Consider the following 25,978-nt stretch of genomic DNA (forward strand, 5'->3'; position numbering starts at 1 on the left):
ACCTGAAAAGGGATGCCTATGCTGCTCTTAGAAAAAACAATTAGTGTTGAACAACTTCTTAATATCTACTTCCCAGTGGGTCTGCAATGACACAACTGTCCATGTCCTGGAGAAGATTGGAATAACAGATATCCAGGAAATGATCTGTACTTTTGGAAACTGCAGTGATGTAGCTCCAGCTAACTGCTTAGTAAGTCTTCCAGGAAAAAAAATTTCATTAGCCAGATTTTTAGAGCTCTTGTGCAATCTACTTTTCACCCATTTCAAACAAATAATCTGAGAAATCAAACCAGCTGCATCCCTTGGGAAAGCCTGGTGTCTAATCAGCCCCAGCCTGGGCTGTGCACCCACCCCAGGTGTGAGGCAGGGGGGCTGGGGGGCAGGAACAGCCCAGGCAGAGAGCTGAGACCTGCTCAGGCTGGGAATGTGGAATGGGAAAAAGGGCCTCTCCTGCCTCCCAGCCTTCTCAGAAATGCAAAAATTCACGGCATCTCTCCTTTTGTTATCCAAACCAATGTTATCTTCCCCTCATTGTCTTGGTAAATATCAGCAACTCTGATCTGAAACAGCAGCATCTCGAGGATTTGGGACTGTACCAAACCTCTTTCCTTATTCAGCAGCCTCTCCCCTTAAATCTGACTGCAGACCTGCCTCCTGCAGCTTGCAGAGCCCTCCAAGGAAACCCACCCGTCTTCTCCCAGTCTGGGATTCTCCAGGCCCAGTGATGTCCCTGACACTCTGTTTATTCCAACACATTTCCTTCGTAGCTTTGTGCTGCAATCTTAATTCTGTCCCTGCTGTTCCTTTGCTGAGCAAGCCCAGCAGTAAGAGCAGGAGGGCTGTGCTGAAGATACTGTTTCTCACAGAACAGCTCTGGCACATCTGGAAATTGCAGAACTAGAGCCTTGTATTTCTCTTTCAGTGCTTCCCAGAGCTCTGTCCCTACCCTGGCACAATTGGACAGTTTGGAGCTGGAAGCTGATGCTTATCTCTCTGCAGAGCTCAGGGGACAAACCATCACTGCAAATATTCAAGAACCTGTGTCTTTGCTAAGTTTTTATTTTTAATCACACATCAAGTCCAGCTCCAGTGCTCCTAGTGCCCCATCTCCCCTCATCTCTCTGCTCCAGGCAGCTCTCTAATCTCTTTGACATGCACATTCTGTCTAGTGGCTTTTCTTTCCAAATGTCCTTTGTGTTTTGATTCCCCTCCTTTGTGTGTGAATTCCTTCTTTTTCTTCCTGCTGCCCTCGTTGTGCTTGCTGGCTGGATCGGGTGTAATGCTATTAGATTGGGATAATCCATGCTTGGTTTATCTGTGGGACTGTCTCTGAAGATTAGTGAAAACCAATGTTATAGGCTAGATAAAGTGAACAGGGCTCTTCTGTCAGTCTGGGATGCTCAGGAAAATGACAGCAGATTTTCATTAGCCAGATTTGCTAATTTACTTGAGCCCCATTGGGATCCATGTGCTGCCAGGAGACAGAACAGCAGTGAACCTCACCCAGTTCATTTCTGCAGGACTGGGCAGAACTGAAATCAGCTTAGTGCCAGCATGGCAGAGTGCCTGTGGAGCATGTTGTGTTTGTTGTTTGGTAATGAATTGGGTTTTGTGAGTTTTACTACTGGTGGGTAGTCTTGGAATTGCATTTTTTTAACTGGGGCTTTCCAGTAACTTCCCATTTTACTGCTGTCTGCAACACTGGTGCCTGGAACATGCTCCAGTCAGATCTATAGACCTACCTGGCCTTTCAACATACCAAATCTACTAAGAAAAAAGCATGAATTCCTTGTCTGTGCTGTTTGGGTTCTTCCATACCTTCTGCACATTGACTGCCTGTGGGGTTTGAGCTTGGGACAGGGCAGCAGTTGGTGGGGGGATTTGGGCTGACAGGCCAAAGCTCTATAAACAGCAGCTGGGAGGACACAGAAGTTTGGTTTTCTTGCTCTTGCATCGTGAGCAGGACCCTCTGAGTGGGTGTGGGGCTCCTTGCTGGCAGCTGCTCCCTGGAGAGAGCTGGGGGGGCTGTGCCCAGCAGGCTCTGGGAGGGCGTCCCAGTGCCACAGTGGGATCCCATCTCTGAATCTCTTTCACAGGTGTGGAATGTGCTGTTAACATCAATGAGTGTGAGGAGGGTCCCTGCAAGAATGGAGCTGTCTGTGAGGATGGCATTGCTGACTATTCCTGCCACTGTGCCCCTGGCCAGGATGGCATTGCGTGGGGAGGGAAGAACTGCTCTGTCCAGCTCACTGGGTGCCAGACGCACGACTGCCAAAACGAGGCCTTGTGCATCCCAACCTACCAAGCTGAGAGCCACGGGCACCTGTGCCAGTGCCAGCCTGGTTTCTATGATGCCACATGCTCGACACCAACGACGTTTTCCTTTGCTTCCAGAGGGTATCTCCTCCTTGAGCTGCCCCAGAGCAGCGAGAGCGGGCAGGGCGCAGGAGGAGCCAGCATGTCCCTCCGCTTCCGAACCACTTTGCCCAGCGCTGTCCTTTTTTACCGAGGCCATGAAGCTGAGTACCTGTTCCTGGAGCTCTTGGATGGCATCCTGCATGCAGAGCTGAAGAGGGAGGATGTTGTGTACCCGCTGCTCCTGCAGGGGCTGAGAGTGGATGATGGCCAGTGGCATGAAGTGGAAGTTGTTGTGCACAGCGCGGTGCAGCTGAAGCTCTGGCATGGCTCCTGTGAGGCCGGGGTGTGCCTGCAGAGCTCTCCTGTCCCAGCGGGCACTGCTGTGATCCCACAAGCCTTCCTGAATCTCTATATTGGAGGTGCTGAGGATCCACTGGCCAACAAGACCCGCAGCCAGCAAGGCTTTGTGGGCTGCCTGCAGGACTTGCGGGTGGACGCCGAGGCCGTGCTGCCGGCGGCTCTGGCGCTGCGGGGCTCGTCCCCGGCGAGGCCGGGCTGTGACCGCACCGAGTGGTGCCTCTCCCAGCCCTGCCTCCACGGGGGGCTCTGCGTGGACCTTTGGGCCACCTTCAGCTGTGACTGTGCCAGGCCCTATGGGGGCCCAGCCTGCTCGTATGGTAAGTGCCATTGACAGCTGCCAGCTCACAGGTACTGGGGAAGTTTGGATGTTAGCTCTGGAAACAGGACTTTCTATTTGACCAGGGGGAAAAATAAAGCAAAAGCCTTTGTGAATAAAATCCTAATTGATCCCTTTCCTGTTGTTTGCTCCTGCAGGAATGACTGTCATTTTTGTGGTGCAGGTTATTCCTGGTAGAGCCAGAGGCTCTCACTTCATCTTTTAACAGATCTGTGTGAATGCAGGGAAGCAGGGAAGTTGTTTTACTGTGAAAAGTTGATCTTGAGGTTCTGAGTTGAGGATGAATAGGAATGTATTGCTTTGTTGAAGGAAGCTCTTTGGCAATTTTGAGTTAAAATTGTATCTATTTGCATTTTTTGCTCCTGTAAGGCTTGTATTAGTATTGGGGTTTTTTTCAACTCTTCTGAGCAGTAGTGTGAATATGACAAGCACTGCTGTTACCAAATTTACAGATTTTAAAAGCAACTCTGTATCTTGAGTTGCTTGAGTAAGTCCTTGAGTAAATCTGCTGGATTGGCAAGGACTCTGTTAGACCTGTGTTTCACTCTCATGCTACTTGGAGATTTGAATTTGTGCTCTCCAGAAGAAGCAAGGACACATTCACCTACTTCTTAGTGTCACAGACCTGTGGGGAGGAGCATCATTAATTACCCTGGCACACGTAGAAAACATTGAGAAGAGACCTTTGCCCCATTCCTAAGGAGCTGCATCCCTGTGCCAGCTGCATTCCCTTTATCTCTGAGCTGAAGTTTGTTTCTTTTCTCTTCCAGAGCGCCCAGCAGCAACATTTGGCCTAGAGAATTCCACCAGCTTTGCCTCTTTCACCCTTTCTGACAGCCTTGGTGCAAACTTCAACCTCTCCTTTTTCCTGCGCAGCCGGAAGCCCGACGGTTTGTTGCTGCAGGTCTGCAATGGGACAGGGCCCTGCCTCACCCTGTACCTGAGGGATGGCCAGCTGAGCATAGAGACGTCCCCTGCGGACACTGTGACCTTTCCAGGGAATGTGGTTGATGGGAGAAGACATTTGATAGCCCTGTCTTTCCAGGGAGGCTCTGTTGGTGCCCTGCAGTCAGACACGTTCGTGGAGCTGGGGCAGCTGCCAGCACAAGCCCTGGTTGCTGGCTCTGAAGTGTTCATTGGGGGACACCCAAACCCCAGCAGGGCTGAGCTGTGGGGGGGCTGTTTCAAGGGCTGTTTGCAGGACATCCAAATCAACAGCCACCAGATACAGTTTTTCCAGGCAGAGAATGACAGTTTGCCAGAAGAATTCAATAGGACTCAAACTGGAAATCTTGTGAACGGCTGCATCTCTGATGACACCTGCAAGGTATGTGCTGTGTTGTGTTTGTCTCTGTGTGTGCAGGGGTGCATTGTAGTTCTGTTAGTACACAAAAGTCTGATGTTGCTGATACCAGAAAGGAGGTTTTTGATGTATTGAAGAACACATGGTTCTCTGTGCTCCCACTTCACTCAGTATGCTACATATGATTTAAACACTGAGTTTTCTCAAGCTCCCCTGTAGTTTTTGTGGTTTTTAGAACTTGGGCAGTGGCTTTTGTGCTGCCCATCTCCACTTTGCTGAGCCCACATAGGTTCCAGACTCCCCTCCCTAACCTGTAATCTTGCCAGCCCCTCCTTTCATCCTGTTCCAGTTGCACAACAATCCCTTCCCCAGGAATCTGCCATTTCATCAACAGAAGCTGAAGGAACTGTCTCCATGTGCCTGTGGGTCAGAGCCTGGCTCTCTGTGCCACACCTGGTCATGGGGAGGCCAAACCCCCTGATCTTGCCCTTCTTGCTTGTGGTGCTCTGAAGTGTTGTCACACCTGTGGTGTTAGGGGTGTCCTTCTGGTGACAGAACTTGGTGAGCTTCTTGGGAGCATCACAGTTTGTTTCCTCCATTCCCCACCTCTGCTTTTGTGCCTTGCTCTTTGCCAGATTGCTGGAGTTTCTGTTGGTCAGTGCTGTGCACAGGGGAGAGCAGGGCTCAGGAATTTCTTGTACAGAGGCCCTTGTGCTTCCCTCACTGCTCTTGAGTAATTGTTCCATTTCCCTCTAGTCTTGATTCAAATGCTGCTTGTGCTCATCTTCATTGTCACAATTCTGCCAAACTCTCTTAGACCTCAAGATGAATTTCTGTGCCCCTAAATTCCCCTGTTTTGTTTTTCAGTCTGAGCCATGTCAGAATGGTGGCAGATGCATTGTCACTTGGAATGATTTCCATTGCAGCTGTCCAGCAAATTTCACTGGGAAATTTTGTGAAGAGAAAGTCTGGTGTGAAAGTGACCCATGTCCTGAAGCCACCACCTGCATAGATGTTGTGGCAGGATATGTGTGTAAGTTCTGTTCCCCTGCTTGTGTGTTGGTAAAACCCCTCCCCATTCCCTGTCTACGATCAATGTTCCCAGTTTGTGCTGCTGAAAACAATACAAACACATGCTGCAAGGAGGGCACAGAGTGGTGCCCAGGTACTGCTGCAGGCAGCATGGGCTCTGTGGGCTCACCCTGGGTGTGACAGACACCAGCTGAGGAGTAAAAATTGCTGCCTGAGAGCTGGATATTATTACAGGAGGTGCAGTTGTAAACAGGAAGAGCTTTAAGGCTGCCAGCAGCTCGCCTGTAATCCTGCTCACACTCAGCTTAGGGGCTCTTAGGGAGAGAACCTGCCAGGGGTGTGCCATTGGTCTGGCTCAAACAGGACACCAACTGTCTTTGAAATCCCTCGTGCTCTCCCCCTTTATTTATAGGTCTGGCCAATGCAACATTTGATGGTAATGCTGCCATAGAATTTACCACCAACACGTCAGTGACCAGAACTCTGAGCAGCCTCCACGTGGACTTCAGAACCAGAGATGAAGATGCTGTTTTGCTCCGGGCTGTGGAAGAGGTGGATTCTGTCCAGGTAGCCATTAAGAATTCCTCCCTGCTTGTTGAGATCAGGAGTGGGAACAGCATCGAGGGCGTCAGCTTCGTGAGCGCGCAGCCCGTCACGGACGGGGCCTGGCACAGCGTCTCCGTGTCCATGGAGGAGCCGTTCGCGCCCTGGGCCCGCTGGCTGCTCCGCCTGGACGGGGCGGTGAACGTGACTCTGCGGGGCAGCGCCGGCAGCCTGGACTTCCTCAAGAACAACGCATCGGTCGTTCTGGCCGAGAACTTCACGGGCTGCCTGGGCCGGGTGCACATCGGGGGGCTCTTCCTGCCCTTCCCGCCCCAGCAGCCGTACCCGCAGGCCGAGCAGTTCCGGCGGGCCGGCCCGGGCAGCGTGCGGCTGGGCTGCTCCGGGGCCGACGTGTGCGCCTCCAGCCCCTGCCTCAACGGCGGCACCTGCGAGGACCTGTTCGACGCCTTCCGCTGCGGCTGCAGCGCGGGCTGGGCGGGGCAGCGCTGCCAGGCCAACATCGACGACTGCCAGCCCAGCCCCTGCGTGCACGGGGACTGTGTGGATGCCGTGGCAGATTTCCAGTGCGAGTGCTTCCGGGGCTTCATCGGGAAGAGGTGTGACATCAACGTGGACGACTGCGTGCGGCACCAGTGCCTGAACGGAGCCACCTGCGTGGATGGCGTTTATGGATACTCCTGCAGGTGCCCCCCTCAGTACTCCGGGCCTCGCTGCGAGTAAGTGCTGGGGCTGGGTTGATGCAGGGGGCAGAGCAACTCCCAGATAAACTGGACTTTTACTTTGGGACACTTTGGGAAAATTTTTCATTGCAAGCATCTCGTAGGTAAAGAACCTAAATCCTGCTGTGACTTGGAAGGTGCTGTGCAGGTCCAAACCCTCACTGACAGGGGTTCAGCCTCGTACAGGATAAGGATCCTCCCTTTTGATGTGGGTTATCCCGTGCTACCTTTCAGAGCTGTTTGAAGGGCACATACTCTGGCCTGTTGTCATTTCCCTCTAGCACTCCCCAAGATGTCCTTCTTTGTGACTTGATTCCCGTCTGCCATATTCCTATGCTGATTTTAAACAACATTTTGTGCCAGTTCAAATGGAACATGGAGTCAAATACTGACATGGCTGCAGTTCAGTTATCTGATCTATCCAGGATGATTTTCCTGTTGTTCCTGCTGCATGCTGGGACAGACAGTTACCTGGTACTGGCATTATCCTTCCTGGGGCCTGGCTGTACTGTTCCAGCAGTGTCCTGTCCCTACCTATATTTTCATTAGCAAGAACAGACCTGTCTGAGCACTGACAGAGCTCCTGTCTGTTCCCAGGGCATGATCCAAGGAATATTCTGATGTTACAGATGATTTCTGAGACTATTCCCTTTGTCACTTATGTCAAACTCCTTCCCAGAAATACCAAGGGCTGTGTTTATGAGCCTCGCCAGCCCCGTTCCCCCCGAGCCCCAGAACCCTCTGCCCTTCCCCAAACCCCGAGTGCTCTAAAGGCTGTCCCTTGCTCTCCCCAGGTGGCCGTTCCCCCCTCAGCAGTGTGGCAAGAACTTCACCTGCTTGAACGGGGGCAGGTGCATCACTGAGAGCTGGGGAGCCAACTGCTCCTGCAGGCCTGGCTTCACTGGAAGGAAGTAAGTGCTGCTTTGGGACCCAGAGCTGCAGTCCTGATCTCAGTGGGTGGCAGAGCAGGGCCACTGCCTCACCCTCCTCCATGTCCCTGAGCCAGTCAAGCAGCTGCTCCTAATGGGAGCACGAGCTGCTGGAGCAGAGGGAGGCTTCAGATCACCCAGCTGCCAACACAGTTTGTGTAGCAAGAACTGCTTTCTGAGTCTTTTCAAGCACGCCAGCTGTGCTGGAGACCTGTGCTGGCCTCAGTCCCATAGAAACCACGACAGGAGGGCTGGTGTGAACAGGGGACAATTTCGAGTTGTTTGACTCCAGAGAAAGCACCTGGAGAAGCTGCACTGGGCGCTTCTCAAACAAAAGAGGCTTTTTTGGACTGGACGATCTTGTGTTCTATGGCACAATGACAATTCTAATACACTCTTCCTTCCCAGCTGTCAAATCAACATAAACGAGTGTGACCCGAACCCGTGCCAGAACGGGGGCACGTGCCAGGACTCGGAGAACCGGTACGAGTGCGTGTGCAGCGCCAGCTACACCGGGGAGCGCTGCGACATCAACGTAAGCACCGCCCCGCGGCCCGGCCCGGCTCGGCTCGGCTCGGCCCTGAGCCGGCCCTGCCCCGCGCCCTGACCCGGCTCGGCTCGGCCCTGACCCAGCCCCGGGCCCCGACCCGGCCCGGCCCGACCCGGCTCGGCTCGGCTCGGCCCTGAGCCGGCCCTGCCCCGCGCCCTGACCCAGCCCCGGCCCAGCCCGGCTCGGCTCGGCCCGGCCCCGCGCCCTGACCCGGCCCGGCCCTGACCCGGCCCGGCCCTGACCCGGCCTCCGGGCGCCGCTGGGGCTCCTCCTGCTCCTGTCCTGCCTAAGGCACAGCTGGGGAATCCCGAGTGTTTTTTTTTCTCTGCAGTGCTGCTGCTTATTGCCTCCAGCATATAAAGAACTGCAGTAAATGCTCCTCAGTATCTGCATGTGCTGCCATATGGCTTTTGGGGCTGTCTCTGCACATCTCCATAGATTTCACAACTCTTTGGACAAAAATCCAACTCCTGCAGTTGACCCAGAGTCCTGGAGAGTGGAATTTGATTTGGTGTTTTATCTTGGATAAGAGTTACTAAACACCTTCCCTCTCCAAAGATCATCTGAGTAGAAATGGATGTTTGGAGAAGGGAGGTTGGATAGAGTCAGGCCAGGAGTGTTCAGGGCTGTGTGGAACAGCTGAGCCTGTCCCTGAGCTGCTGCCCCGGCCCAGCTGAGCCCTCCCCGTGCACAATCCAAGTGTTTGGGTGGGGCTGGGATCCTTCCTGGGGGAGATGGGCTCCCTCTCTGCTTTCTCTGTGAAGCTGTTGCATGGTCAGGCAGCTTCTGGGTAACCTGGGAATGTACTAACCCATCCTGCATGGAAGGGGCTCTGTGCCAGGCGGGTTTGCTGCTGTTGCTGTTACCCAGGGCTCTAATGCACGTGCCAAGGTCACCCTGACATTTCCAGTTTGCATGCACAGACTCCTTCAGGCATCTCTATCTCCTCTGTCCCAGGACATTTCTGTGGATTCCTTGTATTCATTTTCATCTCCCTCCCCTTGCTTTTCTTCACTCTTTCCTTCCCTCCTGTGCAGCCAGGCCCTGGTGGGGCAGGGAGGGGCTGGGGATGGTGCCCAGCACCACCAGGGCCAGCTGGAGCTCAGCTGAGCTCCCCTTGCTCTCTGCTCCCACAGCGGCAGCTGCAGGGCCCTGCTGGAGGTGCAGGACTAACCCTGCAGGGTCTGGACTAACCCTGCAGGGTCTGGACTAACCTGCAGGGTCTGGACTAACCCTGCAGGGTCTGGACTAACCTGCAGGGTCTGGACTAACCCACACAGTCTGGACTAACCCGCATGGTCTGGACTAACCCTGCATGGTCTGGACTAACCCACACAGTCTGGACTAACCCACACAGTCTGGACTAACCCGCATGGTCTGGACTAACCCTGCATGGTCTGGACTAACCCACACAGTCTGGACTAACCCGCATGGTCTGGACTAACCCACACAGCGCTGGCCTTTAGACAGGCTCAGGGAATCCCCCTGGACTTCAGGCGTTTGAAAAGGGCAGAGGGCTTCCAGATCCCCAGAATGTTCCTTCTTTGCTCTGTGACTTGAGCACAGACTGAATGGCATCAAAAAGCTGTAAATAATCCATCTTGAATTATTTTGGTTTTACCTCTAAGGTGGCCAATACCATGGTTAGCAGTAAGGAATATCTTATTTTTAAGCTTACTGTAATTTTAATTTTTTTTGTTTCATGACAAAAATTCCACAGTTGTTTTAGTTATGTTGTTGTCTTCCATGCCATCCTTGACTCCACCAGAATCTAGGGAATTCTCATTTCTTTCCTCATTACTTGGGCTTTTTATCATCTCCATCTCCCATGCATGTACTGACCTCTTCAACATCTGCCCCTTCCTGCTGCAAGTTCTGCAATTGTTTCACAGTTTAACAGCTTAATCAATTCTCTGCTTTGCCATTAAGGCATCATTGAACTTTTTTTTTAGTATCAGTCCCCTGCTTGGGGAAATTTTTTGGGGTTACTGAAAATTCACATTACTCTGCATTAACTTTAAAGTTTTTGGTTTTGGAGTTTTTTTGTTTGTTTGTTTTGGTTTTTGTTTGGTTTTTTTTGGAACACTGGTCACAACTTTACCAGTGCCACCTGTGTGTTTTAGTCTGATATTCGTAAGAAGGCACCTTTAAAGACTCCCACTGTAGATGCTGAGTAAACTGGCATTTACATCTTAAGGGGCTGTCTTGCTGTGAAAAAGTGCTGTTTTTTGCTTTTCTAAAACCCTTTTTCCCTCTAATCTGACCATTTTGGTCAGTTTTTGCAGTTATTGTAACCACTGGGGTTTCATTGTTTCTCCATTAATTTCTTTTACAGAAAGGGACTCCAGGTGCTCTGTTCCCCTCCCCACTAATTGAAGTAGCTGTCCCTGTAGCCTGTGGCTCTGTGCTGCTCCTCAGCATTGCTCTCATATTCATGGTGCTCACGGCAAGGAAGAGGCGCCAGTCCGAGGGGACGTACAGCCCGAGCCAGCAGGAGGTGGCCGGAGCTCGGCTGGAGATGGACAGTGTCCTAAAGGTGCCACCCGAAGAGCGCCTGATCTAGGCCTGCCGTGCCAGGAGCTGCACCCGCAGGGGCTGCCTGGGGCTGGGGCTGGGGCTGACCCAGCCCTGGCAGATCCGCCCCACCCCGGCTCCCCTCAGGCCGCCCAGAAGAACGGACACCGCGGGCAGCAGCCACGGCTCCAGGGGAGCCTCTGCCCTCCCTCCTGCCCTGCCCTGGCCATCGCTCTTCTCAGAGGAGCTGAGGTGGCTCTGGCTCCTGTCCCCTCCCAGGCACATTAAATCTGCTTTCCAAGGCAGGGTGACCTGAGGCACCTGGGCAGGTTCAGCTCCCTGAGTCCCCCTCAGGAGCTGGGAGGGTCGTGGCTGGTTTGTGTATTCTGCTCTGGTTTTGTCAACAGCTGAAAAACATTCAAACTCTCTCACCTCAGGTGTGTGAGGTTTTCAGTCTTCAACAGCAACAGCAGCTGTGACCTCCCTGTGCCAGCCCTGTGTTACAGGGAATTGTCAGGAATGATCAAAATCCTTGTACAAACCAGCCTGGAATGCCATGGTGCTGTTAGACATTCCCATGGGTACCATGCAGGGAAGGGACAGGCAGGACTCCGGGGGCTTGGGCCAGTGCTGGAGCTGCTGGATGCTGGACTTGGGGTGTGCAGGGAGGGGAGAGGGGAGCAGGAAAGGGGTCACCAGCCTCCTGTGCATTCCCTGTGCATTCCCTGTGCATTCCCTGGGCCAGGGAGGGGCCAGGGGCGGGGGAGCCCTGCCCTGCAGCGCTGCCAGCACAGCGCGCTGAGGGCTGTGAGCTGCAGCTGCGTCCTGCTGGAAGCTCTGAGTAACTCCGTGTTCTACCACAGCAGCGAGTGTGGGCGCACCTCAGCCACTCGTCCGTGGTGGGAGCAGTCGGGGCCGCGGGGGCTGCCCTGCTTCTCGCACTGGCTGTAGCCACGGCCATTGCCATGAAGAGGAGGAGAGCGACTCAGGGAACCTACAGCCCGAGCCGGCAGGAGAAGGACGGGGCCCGCGTGGAAATGTGGAACGTGATCAAGATGCCCCCGACCGAGCGGCTGATCTGAGCCCGGGGTCACGCCCGGAGCTGCCCCGGGCCGAGGGCAGGGGGGGCCAGCCCTGCCCGGCCTGAGCCCGGGCTGCTGCCGGCCCCTGCCCCTGGCACTGCCCCTGGGCTGCTCATCCCACACGGCACTCCCGGCAAACTGCTCTGGCAGCCATAGCGGCAGGGCTGGGGAGCAGAACCCCCTGCTGAGGGCCAGGGGAGGGGGCAGGGGCTGTGGCACAGGGGGACACAGAAGCAGGCAGGACAGGGCTGTGGCACAGCCAGAGCCGGCTGGGCCCTGCTCCTGCAGGCAGCAGGGAAAGCACCCGAGGCAGCTCCAGTGAACGGGATTGAACCACTGCATTCAGAAAGAATGTGAATAGTAAGTTTTTTCCAAAAAGACACATGCCTGTGGCTGCTCTGCCAGGCTAAGCCAGGTGAGTGAGTGCTGGGAAATCCTTCCTAGAGCTGCTGCTGCCCTTCCAGCTGGGCCAGAGCTGGCAGGGCAGTAAATCCCCCTGGGCTGTACTGGACATGGCTGCTGGAGCCTTCCCTGAGACTACACCAAACCACGGGAATATCTGAAGTGCCTTTCTGATCCTGAGGTGCCAGTTACAGTTTAACCTTTGTGAAAGGAGGACATTTCCACATTGTTTGATCCAGCTTGGACCATGGAACTGACCCTTGTGAGAGCATCAGGTGGTACTTGCTGGGCTGAGGGGGAGAAAGAAAGAAAGAAAGAAAGAGTTCTAGAAGTGACCTCTCTGGACTGACAGGTTTGGGCTTGCTGGTACAGGAGAGTGGAATTCAGTTAACCAATCTTTTAACCCAAATGAGGGTTGGTGTAAGTGACACAGCACCTGCTTTTCTCTGCACTAAAAAGGGGTTTGATTTTGTGGCTTGGCTTCTCCTGTGTTACTGTTTTAGCTGTTCAATGTGCTCTTTCTTCTTTAGCTTAATGTGGCAGAGGCTGTGGAAGGAAATGCAGCACAGCAGGTCAGGTAAGGCCTAAAGTCATTAGTGTTTCAGGATAATCACAACAACTATCAATAAGGAATATTTTAGAACAGTATCTGCTTTTTAATCTCCAAAATACTATCACAAATCAGAGTGGGAACCTGCCCGCTGTAGCTCAGTGCCACAAGAAAATGCTATTTATTCTGCTCTGCTTTTGGATTTTTTTTCCTACTGTAGCTGTAAATGTTTCTGTAATTCCAAGCAAAGGGAGAAGCAGGGAACTACTGCTCATGTGTTCGTTTCAGAACAGATGTGTCTGTGTAGGAACAGGGCTGCAGCAGGCAGCTGCTGACAGGAGAATGAAAAGTTTAGAAAACAGGAAAAGCAGGAGTGGGAGACAGACAACATTTTGTCTGTAAGATCAGTTTCCCTGTAGCAGTGAGGAGTGGAAGGTGTGATGCCAGCTGTGCCTGGAGGCAGCTGGAGCTGGCAGTGCCAGAGATGCCCAGGCTGCAGGTGGGAGCCTGTGGCTGCTCTGCTCTGCTGGCACTGCTCCTGTCCCTGCTGCTCTGGGCATTTTCCAGCTGCTCTTTTGGGAGTCCAGCACTTTGGGAACAGAGCCAGTGGCACTGCCCGCTCCCTTGGGGCTTTGGGAGCAGGTGAGGAGTTTTCCTGTGGCTCTGTGCACAGCAGGGGCAGCAGAGCTGTGCCAGGGCACTGGGGCTGCTTGGCACAAACTCCTCCCTGGCCCAGGCAGGGGCTCAGCCCCGGGGCCCCTGTGGTGCCAGGCAAAGGCAGCTGTGGTTCCCTGCAGCCCGGGGGGCTCAGGGCTCTGGGGGCTCTGCCCCTCTACCCCAGCAGCCCAGGGCAGGTCCTGATTCTTTTTCGCTCCTCTCCACACCTGGTGTTTCCTCTGCACAGAAATGAGGCCAGCAGGGCTGAGAACGCCCTGGCCCTGCAGGGTGCTGGACACAGCCCCTGCTCCCAGAGCTCTCTGCAGCTCCCTCAGGGTACAAACCACAGCAGCTCCTCAGGGCTGCACTCCAAGCACCCAAAGCCAGTATTAGCAAAGCTGTTCAAATACTCTGTCAGTGTCTTGAGCATTTCTGCAAAATAATTTATGGAAGGTGGGGTTTTTTCAATAATGAACTTAACTTTCTTTTGATATTTAATTTTTGAATATATTTTTTCACAAAACTGGACTGCTGTAGTTAATGATTATGATCCTGATTTCTTTTTTAATTGTAAATTTTATAATTTGTAAATAATTAGAATGTCCTTCAAAAGAAATTTACAGTAAAATTTGGTTAAAAAGAGACCTGGTTGTTGCCTTGTGACTGTTTTTCCCTGAAGAACACCTTGCTGTCTGGATGGCTGATCGTGGTCTGCAAACACCCCCTGCACAGCTGCAGACTTTGCTGGCTCTCCACGGTTAAAGGATTAATTTTGGGATGATCTGTCACAGCCAGAGCCCTGAGCCAGGCCAGGCTGCACTTTGCCCAGCAGCAGGACAGAGCTGTGAACACCAGGGGAGGGAGCTCTGCTCTCTGTTCCTCACTGAGCTGCATTTCAGCACCAGTCCCTGCCTTTGTGGGCAGCAGAGACCGGAGTGAGGGAAAGGGGCTCTGTGTGCAGAACTTTCAGCTCCTGTGCAGCAGCAGATGCACCACAAGCTTCCAAGAGGTTTGTCTTGTTTGTTTGTTTTTAAAAGAAACTTGTTTCTTGTGGCAGGAAGCAGCTGTAAATAAGCAAAGTGCTACCAAACACAGGAACATGGACAAAGTCAAGTATAAGGTCACTGATGAGTAAGACCAGGAACACTTTTTATACTGGATTAATAAAAACATCCAAATTCCTTCTAGGGCTGAAGCAGAGCTGGTTCAGCTGTTTACACCTGGCACTATTTCCCCCTGTGTCCTAAGAATCAAGTTAGGCATTCCTGAGTTCAAATAAGACAAAAAAATCCCCAAATTCTAATCCCTGTTCTAAGGATAGTTCAATTCCTGTTACAAGAAACCCCTAAAACCTGCAAACCCTGCTCCAGAAGTGAGAGAAGTCACAAACCCCTTGTCCTCCTGGATCTCAGAGGTGCTAAATAAAGTGAAGGGTGAAAAAATGGGTGTTAAAACTCTTCATTGCCCCCAACTGACTTAGCAAATGGTCCAAAATATGAGCAAAGTTACCAGAGATGGAAATGACCTGCAGAGGGACAGAATTCCTGAGTGGTTTAAAGCAGCTGTGGTGGGCTCCTCAGTGGGTGGTCACTGTGTGACATGCTGAGTTCAGACAGGAGCCCTGCTTGGCACAGCAGGATTGTGCAGTGCCCATGCACATCCACCACAGCCCAGAAAGTTTTATTATCCAGCTCACAGCCAAGGAGCTCTGAAATGCCAGACTGAATTACATATACCATACTTATTCTGAACTCTATCAAATAAAATGGAACTGGTATCTTAGGCTTTAAATATTTTACTATTCAATACTAAACCCATCTGTCTTTCAACACAAAAAGAAAATACAAATCCGAGTGAATGGCTTGTCAGAGGAACAGCACTGTACAGAAACAGAATATTCCTGGAATACTGTGGTCTTCCCAAAGCCAGCAGCATTTCAGATATTATTTTTCTTTTGTACTGCCCAGACTCGAACACAGAGACAGCCATTCCCATTCCCCAGAGTAAGAAAACTTCCAATATAACATGAATAAAATAGATACATTGGAAATCAGATAAAGCTTTACAAGAACTTCCTCATGTGTCCAAGATGATTTCCTTTGTCAAAGGCTCAATGGTGATGTGATTCCCTCTGCAAGAGTGACAGGTTTTACACCAGAGTGGGCCCAGATACAAAACAAACCAAAAAAGCACCACTGAAGTGAAACAGAATGATCAGAAGCAGCTTTCCTGGGGATGCTGGGGCTCGTGTGAAATGTCTGAGACCAGCGGGGGCTCAGCACACCCAGCTGGCAGCCCCTGTGCCCTGTGCCCTGTGCCAGGCGGGGCCAGCCCGGGGCTGCGGCGAGGCCACGGGGCCCAGATCCCCCAGACCCCCTCCAGAGTTGCCCTCAGCACACCAGGACAGCAGGACAGCAGGACACCAGGACAGGACACCAGCCTGCACCTGCACTCAGGAGCTGGGAACCTCGATACCCCACATCTCTTCTCTTCTTTGTAATAATCAAGTAAGATATTGTTACATTCCATTCATATACTGCAATTTATAATATTGAGAGATAATATTAAGATACACATATATAAGAACTAGGATACTCTTTATGGCCTCTATTTTCTGATGTATTTAACAAAACAAAGTCAAAAAAATGAAAACAATTGCTGGTGTTTCCAGTTTCCCAACAGAGATGCAGGACCAATCCCTGAGCAGCTGCTCTGTGCTGTGGTTTCCAGGCCTGTGACAACTCTGCCCTGGCTGTTGGTGTTCGGGGTGGGGGGAACCAAAAGTGCCACCAAAGTCCATGTGACAGCACATGGCTGGGGTTCAACGAGCACAAAAGAAACCAACAGATCAGTTCAGTGACTTGTGGGCTGCTTTGCTGCACTTTGCACGTGGGAACAAAACGTTGCAGCTCTGTGTAATGCCAGAAAAACTGACCCCATTCCCAGGGGCAGGAATGAACCCAGCAGGAATGAACCCAGGGTTGTGTCACGCTCCAGGTGTGCCAAGGACTGGAAATACAGGCAGGGAGGAACTTGTGCATCAGTAGTGCTGCCTGAAAAGCTGTGTGTGGAAATCCCACCCCAACCCAACCCACCTCCCCTCACGCTTTGGTCAGTGCAGGAATCCCAGGGTTTGGTGGCAGGGAGTGAGAGCAGTGTCAGGGACTGGGGACTCTGACCTGTGGGCAAAAAGCTCTCGTGTTGAGTTGCAGCTCAGCGATGGTCCTGCAGCACTCCTGGCTCAGCCTTCCTTAAAAGAAATGCTTGGTTTTATGCTGGCTCAAAAAAACCAAAAAATCCCTATGTCACTTCCAAAAGGACACCAAGGCCATGGGGCGTGTCACTCAAAGGTTTCCCATCTCTTTCTGAGCTGCTCCACCTTACCTGGTGTGGGTGACACGTCCTGCTTGGTCTTTTTTAACAGATCTTCAAAGGGATCTTTTGTCTCCTCAGATTTTGAGGGCAATAACACCGACTCCAAGCCCTTGGCTGGCCTGGCAGGGACCAGAGGGGGTTCACTGGCCAGAAGAGCCAGGGTTTGTTTGGGATCTACCTTTGTGCTGGGCTGGCCCACCTGTAACGTTTGGGGTTTGGAGGGACCACCCAGACACGTTGGCTGGAGGGAGCTGGTGGGAGAAGGGCTGTGGCTCTGTAGGAGCAAGGAGCCAGCTGCTGGCACAGCTGGAGCCTGGCTGAACAGGTTTGGCATGGAGAGTGTGGCCATGTGGGGCTGAGGTCTCTGTGCTGGGTAGAAGCCGGCAGTGGGGGTTATGAAGCTGGAGCTGTATGCGTGACCTAAGGAGGGGGTGAAGGAGCCCCTCGGGGGTCTCACCAGGGACACTGGAAGGGCTCCTGGCAGTGTCTGGGTGAACGGGTTGGGTGAGGGCTGCAGAAAAGGCGCAGGAAGAGGGGCAGGGTAGCCGAGGGGCTGGGCAAAGGCTGCAGCTGCAGGAGGCACCAAGTCACTTGGCAGGGCACGGAGGGCGGGCGCGGGGGCCGAGCCCGGCGGGGCCCTGGGTGGCCAGGCCGTGGTTCTGAGCGGGTCCAGCAGGCTCAGCAGGAGCTCGCTCTCATTTCCTGCACCTTCCGTCCTCACCCGCAGCGGCTGCAGCAGCTCAGCACTGCTGGCAGCACCGCGCGGCGGCTGCGGCGGCTGGCAGGAGGCACCCACAGACTGCTGCACCTCGGGCTCCAAGGACACGTGCCCAGCCCCAAAGGGCTCTGGGATAAGATCTGAAACCAAGTGGCTGCGCCCATGAGGGGTGAGGATTTCCGCTGACCCAGCTGCAGCCTGGTGCTTGGAAGCCCTGGGTGCTGGTGGCGGTGGCACAATCCCCAGTTCTGGAGTCTTTCGTCCCTGTGGCCTGGGAATGGTGATGTTCCCTTGAATGGCAGGACTGGATTCATCCTTTTCTGCAGGAGCCAGACCACTGTCTCTGCTCTGGGGTCTCCTGCTGATGGGGGGCATGTTACCCAGGGCAGCCAAGGGTCTTTCGGGTGAGCTTTGGGAATATTTGGTGGGAATAGCCATATCATCATGGCCCATGCTCCACAGCTTGTTGTAAGGGTGGGACAGCTTCATGCTAGGCACAATCCTGCTCCTCTCAGACACACCAAGATCCATTCTCTGCAAGAGAGCAGAACAAACATTAACTCTGCCTGATGTCCTCACAACACAGAGCAGGAAGTGAGTTCAGGCTGCTGCGAGGGAAGAGGATCTGTCCCCAGGCTGCCAGCAGTGCAGAGGGACAACAGCCAGGAAGGACAGAGAGGAGCCAGCCAGGACTCTGCAGCTCCAGTTCCAGCTCTGCCACCATGGGCTTGTTCAGCTGGGACATGCTGTGCATCTGTCACAGCCCAGTAAGGAGCACACACCTGTGTCCGAGGCACAGAAGCTGAGAAGCCTCAATTGCTGCATGGAATAAGCTGAAATATGAACTACCTGAATGTAACACTAAAATCAATATTATTATAAGGTAGAAATGACATTTGCTCCTTTAGTGTCAGATGAAGATGTTGGAGTCTGCTTTAGTTTAACACTTTCTGAGCAATGTTCCTTCACAAACAATCCCATTTCTTCAGAAGGGGATTGTTCAAATGATGCTTAGACCAAACTAGCCAGATTAAAAGAAAAAATAGTTTGGAGGGGACCTGAAAACTACCAACTATTCATTCTCACTGCTCACCACCAACTTCAAAGATAACTCTGTGTGATGGCCACTGGACAAACAGATTCTGAGGAGCAGGGCACATATCCCCTCCTTCAAAAGCCAAGGCTTCAGAGGAAACAGTTACTTATCACTGAGTCTCGTTTGAGCCATTTCTTAATTCAGAAATCAATTTTGAAACACATAAGCAAATCCCTGGGAAACAGATGATGATGACCATGATGATGATTATTAGGATCTACCCAACCATATGAAAAAGACCCTCAGAATGAGCTCTGTGCCACGCAGGGCACAGAAGCCCCCAGCCCAACCTGGTATTCAAAGGAGCAGCGCTGCTCTGCCTCCTCCTTGGGCGTGCGCAGGTCCTCCAGGCTCTTGGCCTGGCTCAGGGGCTGGGGCTGGGCTTCCACCTCCAAGCTGGGGAAGAGGTCTTCCAGGAGGTTGACTTCGGAGGCCTTGCTGGAGAGCAGAGGGCTCGGGGGCAGGGGCTCTCTGGCCTTCTCGGGGCTGCCCACGTCCTCTCCGTCGGCGCTGTCCGACTCCTTCAGCGCCCGGTACGGCTGAGGCCTGGCACGGAACCACAGACCACAGTGCAAACGGCAATTAGGATTTCTAATTCTTACTTTTGGACACAATTTCCTGAGGAGCTGGATGAGTTACAAAGAGCTCCCCAGTGGCAAATATAGCTCAGAGAGCACCCATGCAGACTGAGAGCAGTGGGACATGCAGAAGGGGACCTGGCACCCAAGGGTGCTCGCAAGGGCAAGGGCTGAGTGGGAGGTGCTCAGAGGGAAGCTGTGGTCATGCAGACACAGGCAGGCTGAGGAGGGGGCTCTCAGAGCAGGGACAGTGGGATAGCAGCTCCCCATGCTGACTGTCTGGGCTCCCCTCAGGCTGGCATGGGCCTCTGCCCCCCATGTTTGCAGGCTCTAACATCCTCGGGCTTTGAGCTAACTCAGCACACAGCATAACTCAGTGTTTTCCTGCAATAATTGGGAACACTGTGCAGGTTCCAATGATTTCATTGGTGTCATCTTATCAAGAAACACCACAATCCATTATGGAGACACCTCCTTTACATTACCAGCCAAGGCTGAGTTAGCAGGATGCTTCTCTTGCACATACCTCAGCAAAAAACAGAACCAGCACATTTGCATTTTGGTGTGTGCACAGAGACAGCAGCACGATGTGCATCCAATTAATAACAACAAGTGCCACACATGGCTGTGGGGATTGGCACTTGACTGGCAGCCAGTTGTACTGTGGCATTTAAACAAGCTTTCAATTAAAAGAAAATATTTGTGAGACCTGCAAAAACACATCCTATGGAAGAACCCTTCTCCCTTTTCCATATTTTATCATAATACATCTATATCATGCAAATTCAGAGAGCCCAGCTTGCTTTCCTCCCCAGCACACACAGAGCAGGCACTGAGCCTGCAGCAGGACAGGGACACTGCAGGTACAGGGCAGTGACAGCACATGGCAGTCTCACATCACTCTGGGTCACGCTGCAACCCCCCAAGGGATATCTGAAAACAAAACTGCTCTCCTCCACCCTAAACAGGAGTGTGGGAACATTTCCTGCCCTTTTCTACTGATCCTCCCCATCCCAGCTACCTGCAGACCTCCCTGTCCCACTGGCAGCCTCCTTCTCCAGCCTGGTCTGCCCAGCTGGGGCTGCCAGGCTTCAGCTGCTCAGCTGGGACTGGGCATTGTCTCTCTCCAGCCCTGAACTGCCTGCACGTGGCATCGTGGATTCCTGAAGCAGCAGCCCACAGTACCCTGGCCTCTCTTCCTACGGGTTCTGGTCAAACCAGTGGCTGAATTGTTAAAAGAATGAGTGCAACTCCATGCAATTTATCTACCTTTCATCCTCTAGAAATCCTCAAGCAGGCGAGGTTAGGAAATAACAAATCCTCTGCTGACACTCAGTGAGGGCTCAGCTCAGAGCTGCCTGGGATTGGGATATTCAAATAGGCAGCAAGAGGGATTTAGTGCAGCTGAGCCCACAGCTGGCAGGGCTGCCCTCACCTCACACGGGCACTCTGGGCAGGCTGTGCTCCTTCCCCTACCACAGGCACCGTGGGCAGGGGCAGAACCCCCCAGCCACAGCATCAACGAGCAGTTCTGGCCCAGATGCTCAACATGGTCTTTCAAGACACAGTTACAGAGGCTTGGGAAGGTACAAGTTACAAATCCAAAAGCTGGATACAAATAGACCAAACAAACTTCCTGCTTCTGGTATAATTGTCAGATTGTTCTCAATGCCCTCAGAGGACACCTGACAGACCAGACAGGCTGGGATCAAACAGGTGACACTGGAAAAGGCTGGCAGCTGCACTGGAACAAAGCTCACAGGACAGCCCAAAAGCACAGTAACACCACACAAGAATGAATGTGAAAGGTGTGGACAGGAGCACAAGCAGCACGTTGGAACAAAGGACAAATGAAGGGTGACATCCCACAGAGCCTGAGTCAATGGAAGCCCATAAGCTGCGTGGTGCTGCAGTGTTTCATGCAGGAGGATGCTTTTTCATGCTGCTCAACATCAAGACAAACAAGGAGGAGAAATGTTGGTCATTCATCAAGCACTGTACAGAGACCCCAGGAGCATTTCCAAAATCCCAGTACAGGAGCAGGTGCCCTGAGCAATGCAAACCCCACTGTTTGAAACTGGCATGAACACAGCAAAAGAGTAAAGGATAGACCATTCAAAAGGAGCAGAGAAGAAAAAGTTTTCAGAGAAGCCAGAGACAGGATCCTCTTCCTGCTGAAATTCATCATCAGAGGAGTCCTCAGAGAGGAAGACTGTATAGTGTCGCATGGGCTTTACGAGGCTGGGGAACAGCAAGAGAAAAGGAAGTTACCGAGTCACAGTGACAGCTCCTGAGGAGAGAATCCAGGGGCTCCAGAGACCCAGATCATCCTGACCCCGACTGACTGCACAGCACAGAGCTCTGCAGGGAACGCTGAGCTCTGCCCAGGCACAGAACACAGCCCCTGGGCCAAGGGCAGGGCACTGTGGGGTGCCAAGGGAAGGGACTGCAGCCGCCCCACAGTGCAGGGGACAATACAGAAACCCCCTTTCCCCACCACGTTCCCTACAGAGCTGGGCACCTCTCTGCTCCTCAGGCTCTCTGAGCTCTCACAAACATTAGATCTCCCTCTGCTTTACAGACATTTAGTCTGGTGCACAAGAGGAGCTGACTCCAGGGCACCAGTTCCTACTTGTGTCTATTTTCACATTTGAAACTGCTTCACTCTAGAATAAAACCTAAGCTGTCCAAGGATTGGTATGAAATGCAGTTTGTCAAGTAAGGTGTGTATGTTCCTTTCCTCAGCAGTTAACTGAAGATCATTTCTTAATGATTAGGACAGGGAAAGAGAAGTTGGATGCTGCAACCTACAGCCCAAGAGGGCCTGAGCTGCCTCTGCCAATGAATGTTTACTCACAGTGGGGTCAGAGCTAATTAATAAAACATCTCTAACAGGTGGCAGTGGCTGCGGCCAGCGGTGGTGACTCACAGCCTGCATGATTCCAGGTAGAGCCAGTGCACTGCTTTCTTACCCCTCTTATTCAGTAACAGGCATCCAGGGCAAGGAGTGGGGCCACCGTGGCCACTGGGTGCCAGCGCTGCCAGCCGCTCGGTAAATGCCACCCATGTCAGCCCCGGTGCTGCCCCGTGCCCAGGGTGCCAGCCACTCGGTAAATGCCACCCATGTCAGCCCCGGTGCTGCCCCGTGCCCAGGGTGCCAGCCCGGTAAATGCCGTGGCAGCCCTGCTGCTGCCCCGTGCCCGTGCCTGTGCCCGTGCCCAGGGTGCCAGCCTCTCGGTAAATGCCGTGGCAGCCCTGGTGCTGCCCCGTGCCCGTGCCTGTGCCCGTGCCCAGGGTGCCAGCCCGGTAAATGCCGTGGCAGCCCTGGTGCTGCCCCGTGCCCGTGCCTGTGCCCGTGCCCAGGGTGCCAGCCCGGTAAATGCCGTGGCAGCTCCACGGCGCCGGCAGCAGCCCCGTTTTAATGAGGAAGATCTGCATCTCGGGAGCTTTTTCATGTGTCAGGATGCATGGACAAATCAGCAGCACATCACGCTGGCCAAAAATGAAATGCTGACAAATGTAGATATTTCAAATTTAATTGACACCTAAATGTACATGAGATAGAAATAAAAATTATACAGAAAATGGGAGTGCAGGATATGGGAATTAGTAAGGAGAACTCTGTAATAATTTTATAGGATGATCTGGTGATAAGAAAATTAATTTTGTTTATTCTATTATGGTATTGCTTTTTCCTGAATATTGAGATTATGGTACAAAGGGGTGTATGGACTTGTCGTTATTTTCCTAAAAAGGGCTCCGCAGATTTGAGGAAGAATTATTTTTTATTGACATAGCTTTTTTAAAGAGCAGCTACACAAGAGCTCTAGGGAATTAAGAAATTTGTCCCTCTTAGCCAGTAAAATGCAGAGAATGAGGGATTTGGATGCATGGGCTTTTTCTTGCTGCTGTGACCACAGCACAGAGCCACGCTGCAATTCCTTCCTGCAGACCCTGCATGCTCAGTGTCAGAGCTCCTGGAGGGGCCATGGAACCCTCACTGCTCAGTGCCAGAGCTCCTGGAGGGGCCATGGAACCCTCACTGCTCAGTGCCAGAGCTCCTGGAGGGGCCATGGAACCCTCACTGCTCAGTGCCAGAGCTCCTGGCGGGGCCATGGAACCCTCACTGCTCAGTGTCACAGCTCCTGGAGGGGCCATGGAACCCTCACTGCTCAGTGCCAGAGCTCCTGGAGGGGCCATGGAACCCTCACTGCTCAGTGCCAGAGCTCCTGGAGGGGCCATGGAACCCTCACTGCTCAGTGCCAGAGCTCCTGGAGGGGCCATGGAACCCTCACTGCTCAGTGTCAGAGCTCCTGGAGGGGCCATGGAACCCTCACTGCTCAGTGTCCCAGCTCCTGGAGGGGCCATGGAACCCTCACTGCTCAGTGTCCCAGCTCCTGGAGGGGCCATGGAACCCTCACTGCTCAGTGCCAGAGCTCCTGGAGGGGCCATGGAACCCTCACTGCTCAGTGCCAGAGCTCCTGGAGGGGCCATGGAACCCTCACTGCTCAGTGCCAGAGCTCCTGGAGGGGCCATGGAACCCTCACTGCTCAGTGTCACAGCTCCTGGAGGGGCCATGGAACCCTCACTGCTGCGTGGTGGGGCCTGAGAGCCCGGCTGGCACTGCCCACGAGCCCGTGCCACCCCACACATCCCACCCAGCCACCCCAAATCCGGGCACTCCCAGTGCCAGGCACGCAGAGCTCCCTGCCCAGCCCCGGGGCTGCAGCAGGGCCACAGGACCTGACCCCTGCTCCTGTAAACACGGGTTTAACCAGAGACAGGAGCCATGGTCTTGGTGCTCTCGCAGTCACTGCTCCTCAGCCCCTGCATTTGAACTGAAGTCTGATTAGAAGATGAGCATAGACATCCCCAAAACAATGTGCTTCTTTTACACACATAAAAAGACTTAACTCATGTAACTCAAGGCATAGATTTCCTAACCCTCAATGTAACCAGGTAAAACAAGGGAAAATATATTTTATGGTGTTTGAGTTTTTTAAAGAGACAACACCTCTCATTCCCATTTCAGAACAAAGATACAAAAGATATACAAAGATTGCTTCTTACTGGGACAGAAAAAAGTTTGTGGGAAACATCATGAAAATTCTGAATTTTGTGAAAGCAGCTGAGCTGTGAAGACTCACTAAAACTAGCAGCAATAAAATAGACCGAAATAAAATAACTAAAATACAATATATTTCCAGTATTGGTACAATGTTTACCACTCATGTTTATGTTTATCTGCAGTCTGAGGGTGGCAGGAATTGAAGATACACGTTAGCAGAGAGCAACACTGGGATCTCAGCAGCTTTTGAACCCAAGCATGCAGAGTCCTCCATAGGAACACATATAAATGTTAAATTGATTCAATTATCCTCCACCTAAATGCAGTGAGTCATCAGATTAAATATTAAAAAAATGCTTTTAGTTTAAAAATCCCCACAACCTCTGTGCAGGGCCAGCATGGCTCGATGCAGGAGCTGCATCTGCTCCACAAGAGGGCAACCAAATTCCACTGTAAAATGGACAAACACTCCTGTACAAGGGAGAAGTCACCATTCAGCTCAGGCCAAAGGCAGGCATGCCCCTACCCTGGCATGCTGCAAAGAGCTACCCATGCACTGCTGGCCACTGATGCCCCTGCAGCACGTCTGGGCTGTGCTGGCAAGTTCAGAAGATGCACAGCTCAGAACATCCACTCCCTGGGCAGGGCACCCCTGAGGCCCACTGCCAACTCCACTCTGGCACTGCCAGCAATCTGCAACACACACCCCTCGTGTCTTTGCAAAGGGTAAGTGACAGCAGTGACAGGGCCTGACAAAGCCTCCCTGAGGCAACAGAGCATGCCTGTACTGCCATGCACAAGTGAGGCACTGGAAACCAACAGCTCTGCCCAGGAGCAGAGGGCTGAGGCAGCACAGGTGATTGGGAACATTCCCCTTCACTGGCACAGCCACATCTGCTGGTACTGTGCAAGGTGAAGCCCTACAAACCCTCACCACAGAGCTCACACAGACATCATGCTCCTGGTAATGCACTCTGGAGTCACACACAGCCCCTTCACTGTCAAATAAACAGCTCTGCACCCTCCAGCTACAGCCTGGCAAGAACACTGCATCTGCAGGGCTGGAACTGACAATTTCCTTGAAAGAAAAGTGCAAACCATAACAACAAAGAAATGAACAAACCTCCAAAACCCGAAAACTTTTACTGAGGAGACTGATCACAGTGTGTGTAACCTGGCAAACCACAATTGTTCCATAAGCAAACTTTGGTTACTTGACTTTTCACACTTCCTCTACAATGTTCCAAATTTTTTTTTTAAAAATCACTTTTTTTCTTAGTGAAAATCCAGCTGTGATCTGTAGTATTTTTAATGACTCCTTTGGTGAGCCCCAGCTCAAACACTTGTTTGGTGCAGGTAGAGAGGAGCAGAGCAGCACAGTACTCACTGTTCTGGGCTGGGAACCGAGGTCCTCCGGCCCTCCACACCAATGTTGCTCTTGGGCCTCTTGACCACATGAGGTCTTGGGGGACGAACCTGTGACAGGCACAGAGACATCTCATCAAACACTGCCCTGCTCCAACAGCACACACAACACATGGAGAACCACCAGCATCCTACAGGGATCCTCCACCGCGCCTCGCTTTGTCTTTTGTGCCACAATGTTACACATGAGCGTGGGTACATCAATGAATCTAAGGGATGAAAATAAACCACATGGCCCCACGGCTTGCAAACAAAACATATATGCTTGTCACTGCTTGCTGTTTGGTGTGGGCTGAATTTCAGAGAAAAGCTGGGAATGTCCATGTGCTCTGGACACTGCACTGGCAGAGGGGCTCAGCTC

The 25,978-nt window shown here is 52.6% G+C and overlaps 2 protein-coding genes across 17 annotated transcripts in view; one reads left to right on the forward strand and one right to left on the reverse strand.

Moving 5' to 3' along the window:
- Nucleotides 1-11,671, forward strand: part of CRB2 (crumbs cell polarity complex component 2) — a 54,216-nt gene extending 42,545 nt beyond the window's left edge. For all 13 annotated transcript variants that reach the window (XM_064393743.1, XM_064393749.1, XM_064393742.1 and 10 more), the window contains 7 exons: nt 2,097-3,035; nt 3,826-4,382; nt 5,226-5,391; nt 5,803-6,670; nt 7,468-7,584; nt 8,011-8,137; nt 10,488-11,671. In XM_064393743.1, the coding sequence (XP_064249813.1) occupies nt 2,097-3,035; nt 3,826-4,382; nt 5,226-5,391; nt 5,803-6,670; nt 7,468-7,584; nt 8,011-8,137; nt 10,488-10,715 (3,002 nt within the window). In that variant the 3' untranslated portion in view covers nt 10,716-11,671. The remainder of the gene's footprint in view (nt 1-2,096; nt 3,036-3,825; nt 4,383-5,225; nt 5,392-5,802; nt 6,671-7,467; nt 7,585-8,010; nt 8,138-10,487) is intronic.
- Nucleotides 11,672-15,937: 4,266 nt separating this feature from the next.
- The window catches only part of DENND1A (DENN domain containing 1A), a 150,238-nt gene continuing 140,197 nt past the window's right edge, over nt 15,938-25,978 (reverse strand). For 2 of the 4 annotated variants that reach the window (XM_064393753.1, XM_064393755.1), the window contains 4 exons: nt 25,580-25,668; nt 21,237-21,365; nt 18,837-19,092; nt 15,938-17,984 (listed from right to left, as the gene is read on the reverse strand). In XM_064393753.1, the coding sequence (XP_064249823.1) occupies nt 16,698-17,984; nt 18,837-19,092; nt 21,237-21,365; nt 25,580-25,668 (1,761 nt within the window). In that variant the 3' untranslated portion in view covers nt 15,938-16,697. The remainder of the gene's footprint in view (nt 17,985-18,836; nt 19,093-21,236; nt 21,366-25,579; nt 25,669-25,978) is intronic. The other 2 variants (XM_064393754.1, XM_064393757.1) reach the window with 1 other exon arrangement.

This window comes from Passer domesticus, chromosome 18, assembly GCF_036417665.1.
Source record: "Passer domesticus isolate bPasDom1 chromosome 18, bPasDom1.hap1, whole genome shotgun sequence".
In the NCBI taxonomy this organism is placed as follows: Eukaryota; Metazoa; Chordata; class Aves; order Passeriformes; family Passeridae; genus Passer; species Passer domesticus.